The sequence below is a fragment of the Gambusia affinis genome, linkage group LG18 (genome assembly GCF_019740435.1).
Source record: "Gambusia affinis linkage group LG18, SWU_Gaff_1.0, whole genome shotgun sequence".
In the NCBI taxonomy this organism is placed as follows: domain Eukaryota; kingdom Metazoa; phylum Chordata; class Actinopteri; order Cyprinodontiformes; family Poeciliidae; genus Gambusia; species Gambusia affinis.
This window is the reverse complement of record NC_057885.1, coordinates 12,496,935-12,522,543: the sequence shown is the minus strand read 5'-3', so window position 1 is coordinate 12,522,543 and position 25,609 is coordinate 12,496,935. Positions and strand designations below refer to the sequence as shown.

The 25,609-nt window shown below is 41.2% G+C and overlaps 1 protein-coding gene across 1 annotated transcript; it reads right to left on the bottom strand.

The window, feature by feature from the left end:
- Positions 1 to 5,877: 5,877 nt before the first annotated feature.
- ntn5 (netrin 5) lies at positions 5,878 to 25,232 on the bottom strand. Its single transcript, XM_044097159.1, has 7 exons — positions 24,933 to 25,232; positions 17,511 to 18,979; positions 15,250 to 15,438; positions 12,374 to 12,523; positions 9,209 to 9,259; positions 7,880 to 7,960; positions 5,878 to 6,821 (listed from the first exon to the last, which is right to left on the bottom strand). The coding sequence occupies exons 2-7, from the start codon at positions 18,967 to 18,969 to the stop codon at positions 6,268 to 6,270; spliced, it is 2,484 nt and encodes an 827-aa protein (XP_043953094.1). The 5' UTR covers positions 18,970 to 18,979; positions 24,933 to 25,232; the 3' UTR covers positions 5,878 to 6,267.
- Between the last annotated feature and the right edge of the window lie 377 nt (positions 25,233 to 25,609).

Here is a 25,609-nt window from a genome sequence, read left to right as displayed (position 1 = left end):
ACATAAGAGCAACGCAACATGACACAACAAGCTGCCATTTGAGGAGATGTAATAATTTTACTGATTGGCTGTAAACCTAGAGGGGAAGTGATGTTAGCACCTGCTGTTTTGTGAACACAGTTTTCACTCTGCATATAAATTCATACTGAGGCATATTTGGTGTTTGAATTATTAAAATAGGCATTTGTAAGCATTTTTAGAGGGAGTTTTAGCTTTTTGTAGCTGTGGTCCAAATTCATATCATTTTTATTTGTTTTTTTTTTTTTACCATTATTTTTCTAATTTCAAAAGCCCAATAAAGAGCTCATTTACTGCACTTCTTTATACCAATTTGAACCAAAAATATCATCTATCAATATGTATCAGTTTTGCATCAGTTTATAAAATATATTTTAACATTTAATCATTCACATAAAAATGTGTCTAGGAAAGCCGAGGGGGAAGACAGAGGATGCTTTAACTATGAACATCCAGGTCTGTCCGGATGACCTCGGTGGAAAACAGAGTAACATCAAGTTAAAATGCAGCTGAGGAAAAAAAATCAGGGTTGTCAAAAGGTCACCAGTCCCGTCTGCGAGCCCGAAATACAATCGGTTGTGGTTCAAATACAACTAGACGGAGTTCACCACGCAGTGTATGCCCCGTAAAAGTCAGGAACACACACACACACACGCACACACACACACACACACGCACACAGCCTGCGTTTGACCCGCCCGTGCCACAGATGGAAGTTTCTTTCCCGTCGCACCACCTGCAAAGGCCCGGTTAGTGTTTCCTTTCAGCCGAACCCTCCCCTCCCTCCGTCTTCGATCAGCCTTTTGATGGCTAATCCTGGACTCTCGGGGTGCTAATAGACCGGAGAGTGTGTGCAGACGCCGTAACAGAGGGAAGAGACTGATGGTGGGATCACCCCGTCGCCCCCTTGGCAGCATAAATCACACGTCTCCCTCGAACACGGTGGCGACCAGAGTCGGGTTCCACTTGACGACTACAAAGACAAAACCAGGTTCCCGTTGCAAACTACAAAGAGGACAGAGCTGAGAAAGGCCTGAAACACCCCAGATGGGACAGTCTGACACCTGGGAGCGGCGGGAATGGTTTTCATCCGAGAGGCCAAGTTGCGGCCATGTTTCTGACGGTCGAACACAACTGTAAACTCACAGGAAAACTGTTTGATGTTAGTCAGTTTTGGCAGTCTGGGTCAACAAATAAAAAAATAAAAAAATTTTAAAAAGCTTTATGATAATATAATTCTGTCTAACTCTTCTGCAAATCCTGATCCCACATGTTTTTTCATGTTGTGATCAGTTGAGAGAAAAATAAATAGCAGGGGCCATATTTTAGTCACTATATGTGCTGATTATACATTTTCAAACTACTTACAACTCTCAGAAAGCATGCGACAGGAATGAACCTTCTTTATACTTCTCTATAGATGCGAAAAAAAAATCTATAGGGAAGATTTAAAGAAAAGAAAAACAGTTTTTATATTTTTTATGTATTCTTTTACAGGAGGATCACAGAAAATTGTGAATATTGAATCCAACTACATGGTTAGATAAACACTTTAAAAGAAAACATTAAAATAGCCATTTGGTTTCTCTGGAGCTTCTTAGATCAGAGTTTTAGATTTTATTCAGTGCGTTGTTTTAAAACTCCGTCTGCTTTAGGGAGTTGAACAAAGCATTAAGTCTGGAATAGATTTAATTGGATAATTTTATCGGACAATTCAGTCCATATCTGACAAATTTAAGTCTCATAGATTTTAAGACAGAGCTAGAAAACCTTTACCAATCAACTAGCTGAGAACTCAACATTGTGTTTTTATTATGTGCAAAAAGGCCTTTAAAAAGGAAGTGGAAAGAACGTTAAAATGTAAAATGTGCAGAAATCCCAGAATTCTCGTCGTTTAAGTCTAGATTGTGTGATATGTTAAAAGAATGTCTGTGTGCTTATGCCTGTAATGCTCCATGTTGTTACCGCGTGTGTCTTTGTGTTGCTGCCTGCAGCCATGCTACGCTTGATTAGCCCTAATCTGGCCGGGAGTCAGGTTGCCGTGTCGGTGGCGTGTGTGTATGGAAAGCATGCAGGCTGCAGATCACAGGGATTGACCCTCAGCCTCTCAGGTTAACAGAAGCCTCCACGTGTGTGTTTGTGTGTGTGTTCTGAAAACTCTGGCTGTGAAACGTATAAGCCGTTTCAGCTCTCGGGTGTAAGAGACAGGAATCTGGGGCGTGCGAAGAATCGCTGTCCGGATCAACTGCACAACGTTTGGCTGCGGGAAAAGGAGCGACACGGACGTATGCGAGTCTGTAAGAAGCCTAGTTGAACTTTGGCTCTGGGTTCAACGCAGCAGAACTCACCTCTCATAAAACTCGCCCTGTTCAGGCTGTAAAAATAATACCACACACTCACACTCTGCTGCCACCAGCTCTGGAGACGGATCGCCTTTTTATGAACGCGCTATCCAAACAGCAGGCCGTTTCTCATCCCCCGGCCCCCGGTGCTTCAAACAACAGAAAAACGTGCTGTTGGTTTAGCAGGAACAGAACCGCAGCAAAGTGGTTGCCTGCAGCAGAGTGAGCCGCCAGCTTAAGTTGTCTGTTAGTGTCTGTGTAAGTGTGTGTTTGGGAAGTTTTTGGGATCAAACCCTCATGTCGACAGAGCCGGCGTTGAAGAGACGACCGCTGACAGGTGCTTCCTGCAGCAACACAGCAGGTGCTTCAAACTCATTCTCTCTCACACACACACACACACGCACACGCAAACACACACACCGGCACACATGTTTGCGTGGCTATCTTTGTGGGGACTTTCCATTGACTTCCATTCATTTTTACAGCCTAAATCTTATCCCCAGCCCGAACCCTAACCCTGACATACCCAGCCCTAACTCTGACATACCTAGCCTTAGCCCTCACCAAAACTCAATTCACACCTTAGTCCTAAATCTAACCCCTGACTCAAAAACAGTGTTTCTCCTTGTGGGAACGGGGCTTGGGGCCCCACAACGTCATATATGGGTCAGGAAAATGGTCCCCACAAAGTATTACAAACAAACAGATACTTTACCACCACAAAAATACACACACACACTTTTCTTTCCCCTTTGACACACACAAGCTGTGGGCTGCAGGCTAAACTTAACTCTCACAGCCGCTGTTGGTGCATCTCAGGGTTGAGTTTGTTTGGTATCACTTTCTTAAGAGGCCTCTCTTTACTTGTTGCTTTTAGAAAATACATTTTAAATAGCAAAACTGTCATTTACTAAAGATAACACCGTTTTATGCTTAATGTTTCCTTTTTCAGCCTCAAGACGTAAAACCGCAACTGATGAAGGAGAGTTTTTTCCGTCTCCTGGAGGCCGCCTGCCTTCATCTGATAAAATGAAATCCCCTCATTCGGGTCTGTTTTGGTCCGTTCAGCTGCCAGCATCACCGGATGCCAGCCGGGTGTTTTGCAGTCACTCTAGCATCACTTTCAGCAGCTGCCTGCTGTTAAAAGCTGTCCTGAAAACACTGAGTGGGAACCAAAACTGAAACTTTACCAGAAGGAAACCAAAAGCAGAAGTAGGAAAATCTAAAAATTCTCCCTGCAGAATATTAGTGTTTTTTGTTTTGTTTTGTTTTGTTTTGTTTTGTTTTGTTTTGTTTTGTTTTGTTTTGTTTTGTTTTGTTTTGTTTTGTTTTAGGCTGACTGCAGCACAATAATTCTCTTGGGAATTATTAAAACGTTTAATTTAATTCTTAGGAGTCCAATTCAGCTAGTCAACAGGTAACATCGCTATCACGAAAGACAGCACTCCTCTTTATTCTTTTAAAGGTTTTTGCGGCGATAGTTGAACGCTAAGGAGCAGCAAAAGCAAATGAAGTGGATTAGCAGTACTAATGCTAATCACAAATGTGTCATCTAGGACATGTTAGTGTGGAATACTGTTTTTACTGTCTGGATATTGAGCTGTAAGCATAACATGACAGCCATGAAACTGTTATACAACCAGTCTTCAGTCAGATTTGTAGCAAGACTGACTGCTACCATCCACATACATGGATGATTAGATATGTCATTTAATTTCCCTTTAAAATAAAATAGGTAGTTTTTAATTGAATTTAATTTATTGGGTGTAATTAGACAGGAAACATCCATCAAAGATCTAATGGTGGGGATGCACCACTCCGATCTTTTTTTTCCACAATGACGTTGGATGAGAATTATTCAATAAATTAAAATATGCTTCTGATGAGATTTGTCTGTCAAATTAAAAGCAGCTTTATAAAATATCAACATTTAAGCAGATATTCAACATACTTTTTTATTAAGCCCACATTTCACATTTCTGCATTAAACTTGTTGGTAATATTCTAAACTTAAATGTGTTTTCATCACCTGCGAGCAGAAAAACATAAAAATGAACAGAAATAAAGACATGAATACATGAAACTAACATACATGTCTGACTTAGTGAACTGAGTTACTGAAGTAAATTAGCTTTATATTTTCATTCAATAAATATGAGAATATATGATTGAGGAACATGTGATATTTGAACCTTTAAAAATTTTATGTAATAAAATAATAAACCTTATTTTATTACATAAAATCTTTATTGTTTTTATGTAATAATAAAAAATATAAAAGGTTTAATTGCATTTAAAGTAAAGAATGTGGTGTTTCTGAAAATGTAAATTTAAACCCAAAACTTTATTAAAATTCAGATCAGATTAATTTGGCCATTGTTTAACTTGAACAGGATTTTTGAAATGTGTCAATGTGTGTGTTTGCTTTATTTTGGAACTGATGCCAATCAGTTGGATGGTTAATCAGGTTTTCCCCTATAGGTGTTTGTGACATTATAAACAATGCATAGATGGTTTAATTAAATAAGAGTTTAGAGAAGAAATTAGTTTATAATGTACGGACGTGCTTATTGTTTCTGTTCATTTTTAAAATAATGTTTGATTTTTTTTTCATTTGCTACTTTGGTTTCTAAATAATCGACTAGAAAACTCTTGAACCGTGTGAATAATTTTAATATGCACATTACACATCAATACTGGCAGCTTTTTAATTTTCTCTGCAATAACATTTCCTAATAACACATCAAACATTATCGGATTACTAATTAAAAACAACTTTACTTGGGAAGGAAAACCTGAGAGGAGATAAAAATGACTAAAGTAAAAAATCTTAAAATACCGTTTACATCTAATTGAAAGTAGATGCCAGCTGAGTTTAGGGACATGTGGGTCTCCAAGCACAAAGAAAAATAAAAATAAAAATCCCCCGGGGCGTATTGTATGCTCTGCTCCAAGGTCTTCAATCAGCAAGTCTATTTTTCTCTCTTTATTTTCAATCACAAGCGTCAACATGGCAGCTCGGCCACCGCTGCTGCCAAAACATGGCCGCCGCTCGACAAATCGGAGCCCCTCCATCTGTCCTGATGCCCCCCACCACCAGCTCCCAAGAGCCATGACGCCATATGTGCCAAATGGGAGCAGACGTCATATCGACAAGTCAGACGGATGTTTTTCGGATCTGTGGGAGGATTAGTGTAGAAAGCTGGAGTTGGTTTGGTGAATGTGTTCGTCTGTTGAGTAAGGAAACAAACCGAGGATAAAGTCTGTTTGCTCTGCTGCAGCTGTGGCTGCAGAAATGACTGATTTTTGCTCTAAGCTAGATAAAAATCATGGACAATTTTTAGTTCATAGCAGATGTTTTATTATTTCACTTTTTTTTAAAATTCATTCAAACAAAATTTTAAGTTTTTTTTTTTTTACAATATAAAAAGCATTATGTCATATTGTAAACAGTTTGATCCAGATTATTTTTCGGCCTATTTGAGTGAAGTTTTCTGATAAGAAACACTGTGATCCCCCATGAAGAAATTCTCCTAAGTTTTTCTCTAATGGAAATAAATAAAACATTCTGATTATAAACAATAAAAATACAAGAAAATATACAGCATAACTTTTCAGTGTTTATTTTTTTAAATGGGTAAAAAAAAAAACAGCACCATTCTTGCTGGTGGGACACTTTTGTCATGAATTAAATTTTCAAATTAATTTTCTGCAGGATAAGAGCATGACGCTTTCTCCTGTAAAGTTACGCAGCAGCAGCTAAAAGCTAATCCAGATGTTTTTCACATGTGAAGACGGATTTTTCCTCAAAATGGACGAACTAGTCCAAGCTCTCTACTGAAACCATCAACACGACAGGAACACCTGTCTTTAAATAAATTTTTTTTTGCAGTTGTCATTTCTCATTTTACTCAGGATTTGGAGTCGAACACACCAGAGCGATGGTGGAGGAAGAGGGTTCTGTCTCTGTGTGTCTCTCTGTGCTGCTCTGAGCCTCATCCAAGTTCACAGTTTTGTCAAAATGAGGGCTGGCATCCTTCTCAGTCAGCAGGTGAGGGGGGATGTATGCAGAATGTGTCTTTGCGTGCTCCCTGCTCCGGGGGCGGTGGGCGCTTGGGGGCTTTTGGGGGCAGCGGCCCCGCTTGTCCTGCCCCCGGAAGCCCCTGAGCTTGGGGCTCCAGTGTTCCCGCCACTGGAGGGCCAGTGTGGAGCGGTCCGCCACCAGGCGACTCTCTTCCGGAGCCCAACTGCGCTCCCCTTCCTCTGCGCCGATGAGGAGGAATGTCCGGCCCACGTGGAGGGCGGGGCAGCCGCAGCTGAGGTCGCGGTCGGGAACCCAGAGGGACTGGGGGCCCCTCCGGACACGGGAGTTAGAGGCTGTCCGGAAGACGGTCTGTACAGCGATGGAGAACTGCCACCACGGTCCTGAACGCTCCATCCCTCTCACTTGCACCTTCAGCACTGACAAAGAGATAAACACTTTAATGTCATGTTTTACATTCTCGAGGGATTACGCTAAAATAATCTGAGTAAAAACAGCAGCGAGTGTCAGACATGTGTGATCTTTTTACACTGGTTTACAGAGATTTGGCCTTCTTTTCCTTACAGAGCTGTTTTAATTTAGCAACACTTTTAGGTGCCCTGTTTAACATCCAGAATCTCAATTGGATTTAACTCCCATCTTTGACTAGACCACCCCATTTCTTTCATTTATATTTTTGGAGCCGTTCAGAGAACCTACTGCTGAGCTTTGGACGATGGCTCTGCTGCATGTCGGATGCAAAACTCTTTAAGTGATGGTCGGACTTCTTTTTTTTTCTGTATTTTCTTGCAAAAAGAAGAACTCAAAGTTCCATCCTATAAAAGAAGTTGTCCAAGTCCAGAAGCGGCAAAGCCGTCCAATTTCATCGAACTGCAACCATCATTATCTGACCTTCGGTGTCATGTTGTTCTACTTTAACAGGAGTAATTATTTCTTTTTTTTAAGTTTCACTTGGTGATGTCTTTCTGGGTTCCTTTGTTACGTCCTGGATGAATCGTTGATGTTCCTGTTGAGTAATTTTGGTCCTGGGAAGATTCGCCACAGTTTTCCGGTTTTCCATTTGAGCATGATGTTTTTCTACCAGGGCATATATATATATATATATATATATATATATATATATATATATATATATATACAAAAAAGTAAAAAAAAACCAACAAGAAATCTGTAAAAAGGTCAATAAATTTCCCACTACAATTTTTCAATTATTTCTAATATTTTTGGGTTGTAAATTTGTCTAAGTTTCCTGAGTTTTGTGCTAAAACAAGTGATGGCTCTGGGCTTCAAAACAAGGAAAAAATATGCAAATTTACCTTTTTACCTCGCAGTTTTTGCAATGTTTAACTAATAAGACCTACTTATTGTGTAACGTCATAAATCATACCTCAGATGTATGATAAAATACATTAAAATTCTAGAATCCAGGAACTTTACTCATTCTTTTGTAAATAACCAAATATAACTTGAAACCCACCATAGTCCTTGAGACAATACGTCTCCAGGTTCATCCTGACTTTGACCTCAGAGGGCTGGCAGTAGGACACACACTCCTCCGCTGCAGGAAAAAGGAAGACAGAGAAAAACGCAGCGAGGTCAGAGGCCGCCATCGTTTCTCAGCACACACATCAACACACGTCTTTTAGCGTAATCGCAGTGCGACTCCTTCCACGCGTCATCGCTGGATCTGATCTCGGCAGCAGCAGGTGGGGATTTCTTCAAGCTGCCACTAGGAGGGACTGGTTCCCTGCCTCAGTACGGTGTGAAGCAGCCGAAAGCGTTCCAAAGGCCGATTCGCCAGGCAATAAAGACGGTGGCGCGCCTGAGAACAAATCTGATATCTGTCGACACGCGAGACTAAAACCTTTGTGCTGGAAATCCATGAAGCGGCGACCCACTGAAGGCTTGTGTATCTCTTATTTCATCTTATCCTGTAATGAATGTTACTATGTCATTGCATGCAAGAATCTTTGTTTCTCTTTAAAGCTAATATACATAATTAAACTACAGATGTGTTCATCATGTTTGATCTGCTAGCTGTGATTTTCTCTGATTTTATTTCAAAGTACTAAAGTGTAAATAAGGGCTACAAAGAAAATACTCTTATAATGTGTTTATAGAGACAGAAATATAACTTTTGTCTGCCTTATAAACTAAAATATAAGGAAAAAATACAACTGGAAATGCAAGTATTTAACCTGGGAAAGTTGAATAGTTAATATGAGAAATTTTATTTAAGGTTGTCTTTTGTGTGCAATGAGTTATTTTGCAAAAAAAAAAAAAAAAGTGCACAAATACTTATTTGCAATTTTCTTTTAAGTCGGGCGTTCTTCTTAAACTGGCTTTGACCAACATTTCTCTGGACTTTTCTGAAAACGCTCTAGAGATTTGAATTTGAATTTTGTCTTTAGCTCTGACAAGAGAACCAGATTAGACATAAGGAGGCTCCTAAACTCCAGGAGTTACAGGATATTGTGAGAAGGTACAGCAACTGTAAATGGGTGAAAAAGTAGGAAAAATGTGAAGAAAAAAAACAACAGGAAGGGAAAGGAAATTAGCTGCGGTTAAAATGTATTTATGAGACTGTAAAAATTAAAGCAACAAGGCAGGAATTTGAATTTCATTTTTATCGAGAGGCTTACTATTTTCAAACTGGATGAGGTTCAAGACAAGCATATCCATAACATCCATAAAAGTCATGATATATGCCGTAGTGAACAGACTTTGTAGTACTTTAAAAAGAACTACAAAAAAAAAAATCATGTGTTTATATGAATAGATTACAGTTATTTGGTAAGTTACTCACCGATGCTGTACTGAGGTTGGTACACAGGGGTTGGAGCGACCTCCTGGATGCCTGTGAGCATAAACACACCGTCAGGTGTCAGATGCAGACAAACTTCACCTACAAGAGCTGTCAGTTCTGCTGCAACCATGTTTTATAGGTGTTGAGCTCGAAGGCCTCGTGGTGCACAGGCATGCCTTCGCAAAAGATAAGCAAATGTCAAAAAAGTGGTGTGTGGTCCTTTTCTGGCCTGGAAGCGCATCCTGTAAGACTTGCTCAGACATACACAGATACTTTCAGTAATTCAATAAGGTAAGGCTTTCACTCCTTGTACAGCTTTATCCGAACACTAAACAGAGACTAGTAAAGTTAGCCGCTCTTTTAGTGTGTGCATGTGTGTGTCAAATTCAGGAGTGAAAATGAATAACTTGTGGCGTTCTTACACATCACCCAGACTTCTTGCAAAATAGTCCATGTACGACGGCTTCACAAATAAATTACTTTCTGTGTGTCGTGTCTTTGACACGGCGACGCCCAACGCCCCGCAGAGCAGACAGAGTCGTCAAATGGACGTGGTGTGTGTCTGATCCTCCTGTTGTTAAAGTCTACTCAGTGCACTGTATGCAAAGGATAACATTTATTAAAACTTCCTTTGTAAATACACTAGCCACAGTTTTTAAAGCGATATGTGTTTTACTATTGTCATTTTTTGAAAGTTAGTTGAAGTCTCACAAATCAAACTTTTTAGCAATAGTAACATGGCTTAATAAATTAGTAGACATATATATATATATATATATATATATATATATATATATATATATATATATATATATATATATATATATTCAGCTCAGGAAAAAATTAAGACACCATTTAAAATGATCCGTTTCTCTGATTTTACTTTCTGTAGGTAAATGTTTGAGAAAAATCAACATTGTTCTTTTATTACATGACCTACTGACAACATTTCAACCTGAAAAGACTCATACACACACAGAGAGAGAGAGAGTGGTATTAGAAAGTTTAATTGACAAATGAAAGTCTTTGGAGGAAGACGTTGCGCTGGTCACCCTGTCAGAGAGAATGAGCTGCTGTGTATGAAGATTAGAGACGTCTTCCCCCCTTGGGCCCGGACACTGCTGGTGGAGAGGACGGCGACGACCGAACGGACATTGAAGAAACCACGAGCTGAAGGCGGAGGAGGGGTGGAGGAAAGTTGAAGCTCAGCCAACGAGCGGAAGCCGATGAACAGCTGGACCTTATCAAGGGAGCGACGCTTGACGACTGGAGGAGGAGACCATCACCGACAGGTTGGAATCGAGGCGCATGGAGTCTTCCAGTTTGAATTTACGCCTAGACTTCATGTCTCCAAAATTCAAAGCAAAAATTTAGCATTCATTTGCTGAAAATGAGAAATGGTCAAAATAAGGGAAACATGCAGCGCTTTCAGACCTCAAATAATGCAAAGAAAACAAGTTGATATTCATTTAGAAACAACAACGCTAATGTTTTAACTCAGGAAGAGTTCAGAAATTATTATTTGGTGGGAAAAACCCGAAGGTTTTCAATGGGGTTCACTGCAGTGGGCCCTTAATTTCTTCCAGAGCTATATTATTTATTATTTAACAACTCTAACTGTGCCAGCTCGCACAGTTAGAATTATGTTGCTTTTGTAGGACAAAATAGCATAAATACCAAGCAAATAAAAATGTCTGGCAGCAGCTAGCTTGGAGCTTCGCCTCTTGGAGATGAGTTAAGGTGTTGGAGGTGGCAGTGGGGTTGGAGGGATGCTATATATAGCCTGGCAATAAAAACAAACAAGCTTTTCTTTCACTCACTGCTTTCACTGAGAGAGTTATGAGTCTGGGGTGCCATGGGGGCTTTTGAGCCGTGAAACAGGTGTCGAGGTCCCTGCTTCGGGCTCCCAGCGTCACCTGATTGGGGCCCACAGAGCAGCGCTGGATGTGTAGCTGTTGGCACTCGGTTGATTAGCTGGGACTGTGCGTGCGGATTATCACCGCAGGCTGAGTTTTGCTGCTGCACAGGCAGAGAGGGGAGTAGCAGCGATCCGTTTGATCAGAGATCAGCGTGAGATGAGGTTTCCTTGTATTGCTCGGCTCGTGTTTAAAGCTGCCGTGGAAACGGTCTCCCGGGACGACGAGAAGGAGACGCTGCGAAAGACTGAGCTAAGTGAACTTGGATGCAAGTTGCTCTCCTTTGTCAGCCTCTCATTTGGTTGAAGGATTAAGAAATTAAATTAGGTTTTAAGACAGTAAACCATAAGAAAATTAGGCTAATGGGGAAAAAAAAGAAAGATGTCTGTATATCAAATAGACATGAAACTATTAAAAACCACAGAAGGTGTGTTAAGTTTAAAAAAAAAAAAGTAATTAGCGTTGATGAAGAACGAAACCATTAGGATTTCTTCTATAAAAGTGGCTGAAGTAGGCCACTGGAATTAGATAAGAGTTTATTAAAATATTTTCAAACGAGTTAATTAACAATAGTTATAGGCAAAATCATAATGCATGAATTATTGCACAATTTGAGGAATGATTACCGGGAAAATAACCACTCTTTCTGATATTTCATAAAGTACTTAATAAGCTTTATACAACAGCTTAAACTATTTAGGGGAAAAAAAGCGAAGGGAAAATGAAAGATGTCTCTCTGTTAAATGAATAGCCAGTTATTAAAAACAAGACAGTCAGTTTAGTAAAAACAGTTCCTAATTTGACTTTGCAAACAATAAACAACTGATTAGGGGGAAAAAACACTTATTTTTGTTTTTACTTTTAATACATGAAATAAACACAACAGTCCTGAATGGATACTGATTTATAAAAATGGGCAATAACTTAGTACATAACAGGGAAAAGAAGATAAAGTGACGATGAATCTAAACGTTAAAAAGTTGAGATGATTAGTTGTTTGGACTTTTTTTTTTTCAAATCTTGTTTCCATGACAGAGTTAGGAAATGTTAAATTTATATTTTAAAATGTGACTGAACATAATAACAACTCAAGAGCAACATCTACAACCATGAGGACATAAATTCACCAGGAATCCCACAGAATATCATGAATTTTATAGAAATTCTTGACACAGCTACGTCTTAGCAAAAGCTTGTATTTGCATGGCAACTTTCCGTTTTACCAAATCTTTCGTTCATTCAGACTTACGTATGCAGGGCCGCAGCGGGGACTTGCCCTGCTTGTATCCCGGAGCGCAGCGGTTGCACCTGAGGCCGGTCACTCCTTCTCGACACAGACACTGACCCGACGTTTGGTTGCACCAGCGGCCCACAGCTCCCAGAGGATGGCACTGGCACGCTGGGTTAGGAAGTAACAAAATACCACAAGTCTTGATTTAAGAAATTAAAAGCAGAAAAAACTTAATGTTTCTCTATTTATTCAATGTTTAGTTTGCTTTCGAGGGGAGGATGTGTACGTGTTCATACGGGTTTTGTTATAAATGGGAACAAAACTGCAAGGGCCATAATGCTGGGAAGCAAAAAGCAAAAAAAGTCTTTTTTTAAAAAAAAAAGAATTCATCAGTGGAGGCGTGCTCCTAAAATTAGCTTAATTTCTTACACAATTAAAATCAGGCTGTACTCTTTTACCCCGATTAGCAACGTTAAGCTTGTCACTGAAAAGCGTTTATTTGACTTGAAAACACAGTAAACCCAGATGTCTGTAACTGTTATCTAGCTTACTAAGGGCTGCAGCTGAAAAAGAAGGGAAACCAGCAGTTTCATTGACAACACTGCATTTACAAACTGAAGATGCAAGATGAGTTTAATATTAGTTGTTAAGTAAATTAAGTTCATTTAAGCAATTTGTGTAAGTGTTACATTTATGTCCTAATGTTCTTCTGTAATATTACAACAAGCAGGAAAGCAAAAAGTTAAAAAATTTCACACTGTGCTATGCAAATATAATCTAGCGGCTTAAATATTACAATTAAATTCAGTAGGTTCTCATCCAGTTTTTTTTTCTTCTTAAATTTCTGGGTTAAAAAACTGTATCAAAACTGTATCCAAGCACATTATGGCTGTAATGATCAATATCTCTATCTAGGCTACAGGTTGAAACAGTATTTGCTTGGTCTCTTATTTGCACTAATAGAAGCAGGAAAAACCAGCCAAATGAATTGAAATCTTAAGCCAGAATAATTAGCCGAAAAATTATAAAGCATCTCCTAGCATATCTTTGTGATGTGACAAAGTAAAAGCAATTCATAAAGGTTTTTTTAGAAAGACAAAGACAGACAGAACCCGTCCCAAAGTGGACAACTAGTCAGTGGTTTAAATCCCAAATGACAGCAGGCATCTGTCCTAAACGTGCGTCCTTGAGTGAGACAAAGCACGTCCCTGGGAGACCGGCGAATCTATTTTGTAGCCGTCTCGACGGCTAACAAAGACAAATTCCTCCTTGAAGGGTAACAAGAAAATAACAAATCCTGACACGGGAGCCGTACCGCTCCGGCGCTTTTTTGAGAGGATGAACAGCCTTCGTCTAAATGAAGACAAATGTTGTGCCCCAACTCATCCATTTCCTTTAGGAAGGGTTGTGAAGCAGCACTGTTATTACTGCCCAGTTTACATAGCAAAGCGGTTTTTTATTTTTTTATTTAACATTTCAGTCACGGGACTAAATGAGCGGGGACAGATGGAGAAAGGGAGCTGCACTTCAGCACACCCGAGTGTTGTTTACACAGAAACTTATAATGGTTCCTAACAGCCTGACTGGAGAAAATAAAGAATAATGTCCCCACTTGCTCCAGAATGGCAGTGATTTAAAGCTTCAATTAGGCAATGCCGAGATATAATTTGAATTTGCTGGTCTGAACAAAAAGTGGTGAAATATGAGCTTATTTAACCCTTTTTTGTCAAGACTGGAGGAACTCTTAACGTTGGCTATATTAGGCTGCTGGTCAAGGCTCCATGTGAGGGCACCAAGGTGTCACAGTCAGTTGTGACCGGTCAAAGGTCAGCAGTCGTGGCATTTGCCAACCAGTGGTAACAATGTGGATACAGGTTTTGGCCCAGCAGAAAGCTTTTTGTGTCTACATTGCTGACACAATGCTGACCATGTAAACAGAAGCAGCAGTTCAGAGAGCATTGCGTGGAAACAACAAGTCTCCACACTCCTGTTATATCGCCAGGTTTTTGTTGTGTGGAACACCAAGTTCACAGCAAATCAATTCAAGCGACATAAATCCTGAAAATCTCTTAGCTCAGCTCTTTGGCAGCATGATTGCTGCCAAATCTCACAACAAATGCCATGATCCAGAGCGATTCCGAAGCAGCAGGATGGATCTTATTGTCTAAAAGGTATCAGTCAGGACAAGGGTTCTAAATCATTCACAGGGAAGCAGTTAAAACATGGATTATGAACATTTAACCAGATGTTTCTGCAAAAGTAATGTAAAGACATGAAGAAAATTTATTAGGGAGGCAGCAAAGAGAAGCAAAACATTTAAGGAGCTGCAGGAATTTTTTACTTCAGATTTTAAACTGTTTTCATTTTTGCTTGTGATTGGAAAGGAGAAACATATCTTTTTATTACAAATTGTAACTTAACAGTTGTATTTTGATGATTTATCTCTGAGTTTTGAAGGCCTCCTTGTCATCACCTTAACTTTCAACACCGTCTGATCATTTTAATCCTGATTAGAGGGTTTCTGGCAAAATCAGATGGATCTGAAGAAACATGTATGTAAAAGTAAAAAGTTACTTTAAACCAAAATTTCCCAATAATTTTAGGCTTAACTGTAATTTCCTCCAATCCAAAAAGTTTGATAAGTTTGCTCAAAATCTGTAGTGTTTGGCTAATGCAAAACCACATTGTTTTATATATTTTTTTCTTTTCCACCTTAAAATATGTATTTAAATTGAGCTTCAATTATTGTAGATCAAATCAGATATGGATGAAGTTCTGAAATGACGTATGCTAGTCTCGTTTGTCAGAAACAACTACCTAGCATTTTTGCCCTCTTTTGCCCCAGTGCCCCCTTCACACAGAGAGCAATCACAGAAACCTGTGTAGTGACTGACGTTGGCAGGCCTTGCGGTGGTCGAGCGGCTTGCTGGTGTCGCGGGTGTAGCCGTTCTGGCAGTACTGGCAGTGGCGCCCGGCCGTGTGATGGCGACACTTCAGGCACACGCCTCCGCTCTTCCTGCCCGACTGCTGGAACACCTCCATGCTGAAGCGGCATTTGTTTGAGTGGCCATTACACTCACAGGCTGGACAAAAGCGAAAAAGAATCAATGTTATTATTATTATTATTTTTTTAAATCACCAATATAAGGAGCATAATTTTGACATTATATATAGAAACAAACAAAACGCGCTTTGACAAATGCTCCATAGCGTAACAGCTGCACAAAGCCGAATACAGCGGCCAACAAAGTGGTTAGCTAATACCCCCACACCACCAGGGGGCCCCCAAGAGCACTAGAACTCCAGTTGACTTATTTACAAATTTATATTTTCTTTTTTTGTATCACATCAGTAGTGATTTGCTTGACAAAATGTGTTGTTCTTTTGCAGAAGTGTGCAACTAAAATCTTCAATTTGTTTTTTCTAAGATTTTACATGATAAACAAACTCAAATGAGTGATAGGTATGAACCTTTAACAATGAACCTGAACCATGAACAAACCCTAGTGACAACTGTGGGAAGAACAATCGGAAAAAGACTTGAGAACAGGCAGAGGTTAACCTTCCAGAAGGAAAAAAAAAAAAACAACCTCTAAACATATCCGGCAGAGCTGGAATGAAATGGTTTAAATTGCATTCATGTTTTAGAGTGGCCTACTCAAAGTCCAGATTTAAAGTCAACAGAGTCTGAACCAAGAATTAGATGTTCACAGACACTCTAACCAATTTGACTGAGCTGGAGCTTAGCTTAACCCTCTGCAATGAGGAATGGTCAAAAATTACAGTTTCTAAACAAAATGTCATTTTGAAGACATCATTTAAAAATTGTAAGAGGGTATAACAAGTTAAATTCATGCCTCTAAACAACTTCAGAAAGCTGTTTACTGTTCAGGAAGAAGATATGCTTTGTGTCCCAAAGATTTACATGTTTTGGTGGGAAATATGTTCATCAACCTCAGAGCAAAAACCCCGTGAAGAGGCTGACTGAACCTGACAAGCGAGTGTCATTAGCTGCAGTGAAAGGAGGCCAGTTCTGATACCAGCTGAACGGCCACTCAGTTAGGAAGAAACCAGAAACCCAAAACAACATAAGGGGACACACAGCAGTTTATCAAAATGATCAAGGACAAAAACCTTCATTTTTAAAACCTGTAATGTCGTATGAGAAAGTAAAATGGTAGAGTCTGATTAAAATTATCCTTGTTACATTTAAAGGGAAAAATGGGCAAAGTTACAAGCCTATAAAAACTTTCTTTGAGGATTCAGAATCAAGTTATGTGGTCACTCAGCTGTAGGAGAGGCTGGTGTGTTTCAAACCACTTTGTGCTAATCCTGAGAGTAAATGTGTCTTCCTAAAGTAACAATGAAGTGGCTTAAGAACAACAATGTCAATGTTTTTGAGTGGTCGTCTCTAAGTTCGGATTTCAAGCCCACAGATAGGGAGAGTTGAGAAGTTGTGTTTGAGCAAGACGACCTTGCAGCTGACTCACTCGTGGTAGCTCTGTCAGCAAGAATGTGACAAGATTCCTGCAAATTACTTGTGGAAGACCCAAAACCTTTGGAGTGAGTCATACAGACTAAAATGTAGTTCTGTCAAATACTAAGAATAATTTTGGTAATTCTAACTAACTTTAAACAGGAAGCACTTAGATTGATTTAATGTCACTCAGAGGGAAATAAAATGTCTTTTGATGTGGCGCATGTAATCATCTGGTCTCACCTGTATTCATAAATAGTGACAATAGTCTGGAAAATTACTTTTCTTTTCATGTTTGAAGAAAAAAACTGTTATAATAGAGGTCCTGACTGCAATCATTTAAACAAACAAAAACAAATAAAGTAAATCTTTTGTGTTTCAATAGAATTTCTCACTTAAAATAATAATAAAAATGTGTATTATTGCAATGTTTTAAATGGGCTAAAGTAATTTCTCCTGTGTATCCAACAACAACAACAAAAGATCTAAATGGAAGGTTTTCTAAATGTTTTCTTCACCACCAATCTGGAAAACAGATGTTAGAAAAAAACAAAAAAAAAAAAACAATCCTGAAACAATCAAAGAACAAGAACAGAGTTTCTGTGTGGTCAACATTTCCATCTGGTTCCATTAATGCGTGCTGTATTTTAATGCATGCCTTCATTTAGCAAGACTCACCAACGCAGGGATTTGGGTGAGTGGGTGTAGCGCGATGCCACGGCCTATCAACATAGAAATCCTCACACATGTCACAGTCTGGGCCCGCCGTGTGATGCTCGCACACACACACTGCCTGACCTGCGTCGTCACGGCGACACCTGGAAGCGTGTCCGTTGCATTTGCACCTCCCTCCGACTTGCAGGTCGGAAATGGCCAGAGGAGCTCGGACAGGAAGGATCAAGCCAGAGGGCTGGGAAGTCCGTAAGTTTTGTTTTGTGTTGGGGTTGTTGTTCCTCCTCTTCCTCAGTTCCCGGCCACCGTTTGTCCTGCTCCGCCCTTCGACCGTCCATGTGCAGTCTCCGTTTGAGCAAGGGACCCAAAAGTTGTTTTCCTTGTTGCGATTTCGCTTTCTGGCTTTGCCACCTTTCTTTGGCGAAGCGAGTAAGTCGGTGGTGCCAAAAGTGTCTTCTCCTTCCTTGCTGGTCACATTGTGGCCATCTTGGCCATGACCAGAACCTTTGCGATGGTCTTTCTGACGCTGCTTGTCCATTTGCTCCTCCTTTTTCCTCCTACTAATCTCAAAATTTTTCCTTTTGTCCTTGTCAAAAATAGCCAGTGCATTGTCTCTTAACTTGTCCACCTGATCTCCAGTGTCGCTCTTTGTATCCAATCTCCACTGCAGAATCCCAGTTCGTTTGGAGTCATGGAGGCCGTCACGCCACTGGGTTTCTTCCACTTTATCTGTAGCCTTTACGTTGTTGGAAGTTCTGTGGAAGACAACCCGGATGTCCGTGGCCGTGACCCAGTCCTGGAGGGTGGGGCTGTAATCATAATCAGGAGAAGACGGGCGACCATCCAGCGTGGAGAAGGCGAGGACTGTGCTGCCCCGCTGCCTCTGCAGGGGCCGGGGGTCCGAACAGAGCGGCTCTGTCTCCTGGTGTCTCGTTTGGGCGATGGTCAAGGAGGGTTGTTTGAAGTCCTCCAGACAGTTGCTGGAGTAGTGCTGCATCGGCCGCCAAGTACGCCCGTGGTCCATGGATTTAAGGATGGAGATGGATATGGGGTCAGACGGCTGCCCTTGGCTGCAGAACTGCAAGCTGATGTAGGTGATCTCAAAGCGGCGGCCCAGAGGTAAGGTGAAGACCCAGTCGCCGGAGTCGGCTCCTGCGCGAGCCCTCCAGCAGGTCAGGTTGTGCGGGTTGTGCAGGTCCGTTAGGGTGGTGATGTTGGGGTTGTTATCAGGCCCGTGTAGGGAGTGGGTGACGTTGACTTGGACCCCGTAAGCGGCATTGATGAACTCCGACAGGCAGTGACGAGGACGGCCATCTGGGTGGTAGCAGGGCTCGTGAGGCGAGGTCCAACTCAGCGGGGCGTTGGAGAAGGAAGAGGAGATGAAAGACGGAGGGAGGAGGAGGAGTCGGAGGAGAACAGGAATGAGAGAGATGGAGAGGGGGAGGGAAGAGGGTCGGACCATCATGTCATCGAGCCTGAGGGAGAAGAAAGAGAACATTTTTAAAGGAAATTCATGAGCTTTGTGGAAGAAAAGAGAGACAATGTGATTGATTTACGTTGGTATTTGAAGCATGAGAATGAAATCTAAGATAGACGACCACCTGTGTCTTCATTGAAAACACATGCCACCACCACTTCCACCTTACGTGCTTTCTGCGGATCCCAGTGAATCAAATCAAATCAAATCAAACTTTATTTGTATAGCACATTTCAGCATCAAGGCATTTCAAAGTGCTTTACATCAAATCAAACAGAACCCATCGCATAAAAACGTGACCTCAATCATTACAGTGGTGTCGCGACCGCTTCAAACCCGTAATCTTGACAACCTTTAGGAACGTATCCATCTTAAAACTCCCTCAAAGTCAAAGGGAGCTCAGGGAACGGGTTGAAGGGAGCACACACCCGTGAGGTATGTCTGTAATGACAAAAAACATGCCCGACAGCTGGAGCTAAACCCTGCGCTGGCCCACATCCATCACATTTATTGCTCTCTTTTCAAACCGTTTTACCCTTGGTTGGCTCTGCAGGCTCGGAGAGGCCCGAGCGCGAGCAGCGGGCGCTGTCACGGAGCAGAGCAGAGCACATGAGAAAACGGAGGAAGAACTGAAGAAAGGAGGGAGGAAGAGGAGCTGGAGATTTGCTCTCGGGTTGGTTGGAAGTGATTTATGGACTGAAAGGAGCGTTTGACTTGAGCCCTGCTTTTGCTACTTCCGTGGTGGAAAACAAACACGGACTTGTGTCTGTCCGGAGTGTGAACAAATCCCTTCCTATTGCTTACAACTGGTGATGACCGTAAATTGCTCTTCTGTCAAGAGTTGATGGCGGAGCTAAAACGGACAAAACAAACAATCTGTCTGCTTCCCTTGAAGGTATTTACTTTACCATATTTAGTGAACCCACAGTCACAAAATCAATGTATATATTTTTTTAAAATAAATTGTCAACCTGCATGTGATCTAATCTCGGAATAAGTCCAGCTGTTCTGTCAACGCCAAGGTCAGAGAGAAAGTTGTGGAGACGTTTAAAGCGGAAAAGGTTATAAAGGAAACAATCTTTGAACATCTGACAGACATCTGTCCGGTCTATCGACCCCTGATAAACCTGGAGGAGCTGCAATAATCCCTAACGCCGGTGGGAGAATTTGTCCTTAACTAAATGTCAATTATCACAAGAAGAATTATTTTATTTAGCCTTTATTTACACAGGAAAAAAGCTAATTGATATAAAAATATAACAAATTTTTTCAAAGGGATCAAGAGTGGCAAGAGCAATAACAGTTTCAAAAAATAAATAAATTCCCATTTGCAGTTTTCCACAAATCGTAGGAAAGGCACTTCACTCCTCCTCGTTCATGGAAGAAAAAATATGAACTAACAAAAACCAACACTGTTCATCATCCGGAGCACATCGTCTCCAAGGAGATGCATGGCAGTGGCTACGTCGTGCTGTGGGAAATTAGCAGGGAGAAGAAAAACATTTCAATTGAGGGGAGAAATGTCTGTAAAACGTATGAGTCAAAATCCCAGAACATATCAGTGTCAAAGTGCCGATTGTCTTTTTTAAATTAAACTATGTGTTGTTTTCCTCTTACTTTATAATAATGTATTTTCTGCTGGTAAATCACAGAAAATTCTAAAGATAATAATAGCAATAAAATAAAAATACAGCGTGAATACTTTCCAAACTTTCTATTTGACAAAATATATCCTCCTGCTTTGTGTATTTTCTTTCCAGACTCTTTGCCATTTGCTTCCCCGTCTCTCTCCTGTCACCTGCCCCCTTCGTTCTGTTCTGGGAATATTCTTAACTGCTGTGAGATTGATGGCGTCCTAACAAGCATTTGACACTGACAGCAAAGTCAGCAGGGCAGCATAAACCAAACCTGTAGGAGAGAACGGGGAGGGAGGGCAGAGAGCCTCTCTGGCCTCGTCATCCCGCTCAATTAGCAAACGACCGAAATCCGAGGCTTTCCTGGGAGACCACACAGCTCCGAGGGGTCTGTGCCCTCCAAACTCCTGCGCCCCTCACCTCCCGAAGGCGGCGGCCAGCTAAATCTGGGAGAGGAGTGAAGTTTTGTGCTGTGGACTGTGCAGAAAACATGCAGCGATGAGAGGTCTGACTGTGACCCCGGGTCCAAAGAGCCGCATTCCTGAGGTCCAGGATGCCTCAGCTAGCCATTCCTGGCGTGTCGAGACATGCCCCACGGGAACATGAACGCTCTGATAAGAAGCTGGACTTATAAGTTGTTGGTTGATTAATTAGTTCTCTGGTATCATGTGGTGTTGGTACCACGGACGCATAAAAACAAGAAAAAATAAAATAAAATGACTATAGGGAAGGGGTTACTGAAGGATTCAATCTGGAGGAGGAAATTTCAGCGAGAGTGAAGAAACATGACAAGAGTCCCGTTTGTCTTTGTCATTTTAAACGACCACAACAAAGGCTTAATCCAGATTTTCTCCTCTCCCAGAACTACGTCGTCCAACATAATCCACTTGATTTTGGACTTATTCTTAAGAAAAAAAAAAAGTCCAACAAAATACACACAGCATTCTCTACTGAAACACCAGTTAGGCAAAATCTCCTCAGTCCAAAATAGGATATAAAACACTAAGACACCATCCTGAAACACAAACATGGACACTTTTATCACGCTGCACATGAAATGGAGAGTTTTGAAGTGTCCCGGCCGGCAGCAGTACATCTTGCAGAAAGCTCAAACAGTCAAATAGTGGCGTGATGAGATCAACCGCGTCTCCGGCGGCTGATCTGTGGAGGCAGCTATGCTTGGCCAACGAGGGGCCGGAAAAATACTTGCTGACAACCTGGGGGCATGTTTACGGCGCCGCCCAACAGATGCGAGCGAAGGAGGGCGACGGATCTGGAGTCCTCGTTGGTTACTAAATGTTCTTCTTGCTGCTCATGAAGCAGAAATGTGTGAAGCAAGTCTTGATAAAAAAATAAATTAATTTAAAAAATAGGATGATTTGATATGTTCTTTTCTGATTTTTTGGTCAAAACTTTTTCAAAGTTACTATTATTCTTTTTTATTGTTGTGGGATTAACAAAATACATTTAAATCAAAATAGATACAGAGACATAAATGAACGCAGTTGATTCACTGCATTCAGCAGTGCAAAAGTATTAATCAACCTCAGATTTTATTTATTTATTTTACATTTTCTCACATGATAACCCCAAACTAATTCCAAAGTGTCAGGAAAATTATGCACTGATCTGATTGATTTTGTTTTTTAATGTTTTGAATCAACTCCTGTCCTTGTATTTATGCCTACAGGTCTTTTGGTGTGTGTCTCTATCGGTCTGGACTGAAATCTTTGCCATTCTAAGGAATCCTATCACAGCTCTAACGGGAAACAATAACCTCCACTCAAGTTTCCAAGCCTTGCTACAGATTCTCATTTGGGAGCAGGTCTGGACTTTGACTGAGCCATTCCGAAAGCCTTCGTGTTCGCTCTGGCTGAAGGGTCAGCCTTCTGCTAGAAGGGCCGTGATCTAATCTGTCCAGGATCATTTCTGTAAGTATGCGTTGGACCATCAGAGACAATCCTTATAAAATAAATTAAGCTAAATAGAAGGCAGATCTTAACTTGAAAGTTGAGAAAGCACTTCCGTCGCCCTGTAACTCCGCTTTTACTCCCGTCCTCCTGGTGTCTGGTGTTCTCTCTACAGCAGGCCAAGCTGCGGTGTGGCATTCTGTGCTATTTTACCTGCTAAACCGATGAAGACCTGTCCACACTTGGGAGCAGAGGGCCCGCCGTGCGTGACTCATGTTCTGCTCAGCAGATGAGCTGGATTTGGCCGGTCTAACACATTTTAACATTCCTCGTCATGGACAGCAGCAGCAGCAGCAGCAGCAGCCCTCTCCGTTCACACCGAAGCCAACGCAAGCTGCTCTCTTTCCACATTTTGGTTTTTCTATGGACTAAATGATCTAAATGAGCTTGGCTTAACGAGGCAGAAGATTTCCAAAAGGTAATTTTTTTATTATTATTTTTTTTTTACATCTCAGCTCCACTCCCAAGACTGGGGGAGCCTTTCACGGATAAATATGATCAGTTCTTTTAGGCTCTCCTCCGTCTCTTGTGCTGCGTTTGAAGCTGCACCTGTTGGCCCATGTTCCCACACTGACACCTTTTGTTAATTTCGCAATTGTTCTCAGCCGGGATCAGAAATCCAACACTGGACCTCTGGGGCGAGGAGACGCTTGTCCTCGTGTTCCCAAAGCGCATTCCGACTTCCACGCGGAGCAGATTCCAGGTTTTAGGTGTAGTAACCTAATTTTAGAGCAGATTGTATCTGCTGGTGGCCTGAAAAGATTCAAACCACCACTTGGTGCAACTTGGGGCCCTCCTCCAGCTACACATGCATGCACTACTTGGCCATCATACCACTGACTGCACTGACCCACGCTGAAGCTTTGCTTTCTTTCCCTTTTTTTTTTTTTTTTTTGACTAAAAAAACACATGTTGATATTTAAAGACAACTTTCCCTGCAAATCTCCCCCCTTCGCCTCCTCTGTTCTTCTTTACAGCCGCACACAAGTTGGCAGGGAGGCTCCACGGGCCTCCAGCTCCACATGATGAGACTGAGAAACAGATGGAGATGAAATCATTCTGATTTCCACGTGGCAGCGGAGCCAAAGACAACTTGTGGGCGAATAATTAAACAATAAATAAAGACTCGCGGTCGTAATTTTGTGTCGCTGAAATTGGCAGGCTGGTAATTAAAATCAGAGACGGCTGCAGGGTTTCTGAGGCTGTTGTTGAGAATTTGAAAAATGGAGAAAAAAAACAAACAAATAAAAAGAAACAAAAAATAAAATAAAATAAAAACAGCCAATTAGTTGCTAATTTATGAACAGAAATGTGTTTTATGTAAAGGAGGGAAAGAAGGAAAAGAAAAACAAAACTGGGTGGAGGGCTTTGTTTTGAGCATTCACGTTCCAGCGCAGTACAAACATTGTAAAGTTTGAGTTTCTCGTGGAAACGAGGGCGGATGCTAATGAGAAAACAGCCTGCAGCCACTTGGAGAGAGCGCGCGCTCAAACCCGGGACCCAACGCGGTTCGTTAGAAGCTGCTGTTCATCATATTTAGTCAGGATTACTTTGGCAGGAGCTGAGAGTGAAGCCCCGGGAAAACTGCGGCTAATTGCGGCTTGTTGAGCAGAAATTGGCTGCAGCCAATTAGCTTTATCGCAGAGAGAAAGGATAATATTTGCTCAGCGGGGCTGGGTCAGGTTGATCAAACAGCTGAAATCACGTGTTTTGTTTTTGCTTTGTTTCGGGGTTGTTTTTTCCCCCCCAGAATTTCTTGGACGAATTTTGGGCAATTAACCGAAGAGACTGGGGCCAACCAGGGTTATTAAATGTAATTATTTTCTTTTCTTTTCATCTTGCAGTAATGAATAATTATTTTAAAAAAATGTAATGTAATAAATCGAAAACGTTTTTTTTTTCTAAATACATTTAAAAGAAAACAAAAGGCCACGGTCAAATTAGTTAAGATGATTACTTGCATGCATGTAGCTTAATTATGTATCTTGCATCTATATGTAGGCTATATATTAGAATGAGCGAAATTTAAAAAAAAGATATATTAATAATTACTATTATTGCTTGTATAACAATTATAATAATAATTCAAGCAAATTTGTGGGAAATAAGGCTACGCATTTTCTAAGCTAAATCACTTATCAAGATTATCGTAACCCAACACAAACTTAAGGGAAACATACGGAAAAACAGTCCGCGTCTCGCTTCCCTTCACTTTCCTAAAGACTCGCCGCACATGCGCTCCTTTTCCGCCGAGTCGCTCCAGCAGAGAAAGACGCTGACAAACATTTGAAATCCATCACATTTTCAAGTGAAAAAGGTGTCCGAGAAGCCGGACCGAGAAGCTCACCATGTGCGTCCCAGCTTTTTTTTTTTCTTTTTCTTTTATTCTTCTTCCTTCTCCCTCTGCTCCCGCGGCGCCTCCTGATCACCGAGAGCGGCGCAGCAAAGTGTGCGCACTTTACAGAAGAGGAGCGCACCGAGAGAGGAGGGGGGCAAAACGCTGCGGGAGGTTGGGGGGCAGACGAGGAGGAGGAGGGCAGTTGGCAATTAACGGGATAAGCTGGTAGGTGTCTCTCCTTACACCAACTGAGCCAAGAGTCTCCACCTCGAGACGCCGCGCCTCAAACTGGCGCACACGCAGAACCAAACGTCCACAAATCTGAACTTGGATCTGAATATGTGCGGAAGGGGTTGGAGTTTTGTTCAGGACGTTGTGGAACGACGCACATATTCAGCAGGCACCCCCTGCCCCCCCTCCGAAATTCACGTTTAATGCAAAGCTATTTTATGAGTTGCGTTTTGCAATAAATCAATTAACAATAGAAGTTATTTATTTATTTATTTATTTCAATGCGTGAAAGCAGCAGACGCAGTCATTGTCAAAATGGATTAGCAAGGGCGTGCAGAAGAACGTGAATGTTGAACTTTTCTCCACAGAAAAGTTCAACATTTACGAATAAACTTGATTTTTTTTAATACTCACAAAAACTTACCATAATTCCAATATAAATGTAAGCTACTATC

Coding starts and splice junctions, on each gene's coding strand:
- ntn5 (XM_044097159.1), bottom strand. CDS start 18,969: ATGATGGTCCGACCCTCTTCCCTCCCCCTCTCCATCTCTCTCATTCCT. Junction 12,524..15,249: donor CCACCGCAAGGCCTGCCAAC/GTCAGTCACTAC, acceptor TTCCTAACCCAG/CGTGCCAGTGCCATCCTCTG. Junction 9,260..12,373: donor CCCGCTGCGGCCCTGCATAC/GTAAGTCTGAAT, acceptor TTATGCTCACAG/GCATCCAGGAGGTCGCTCCA.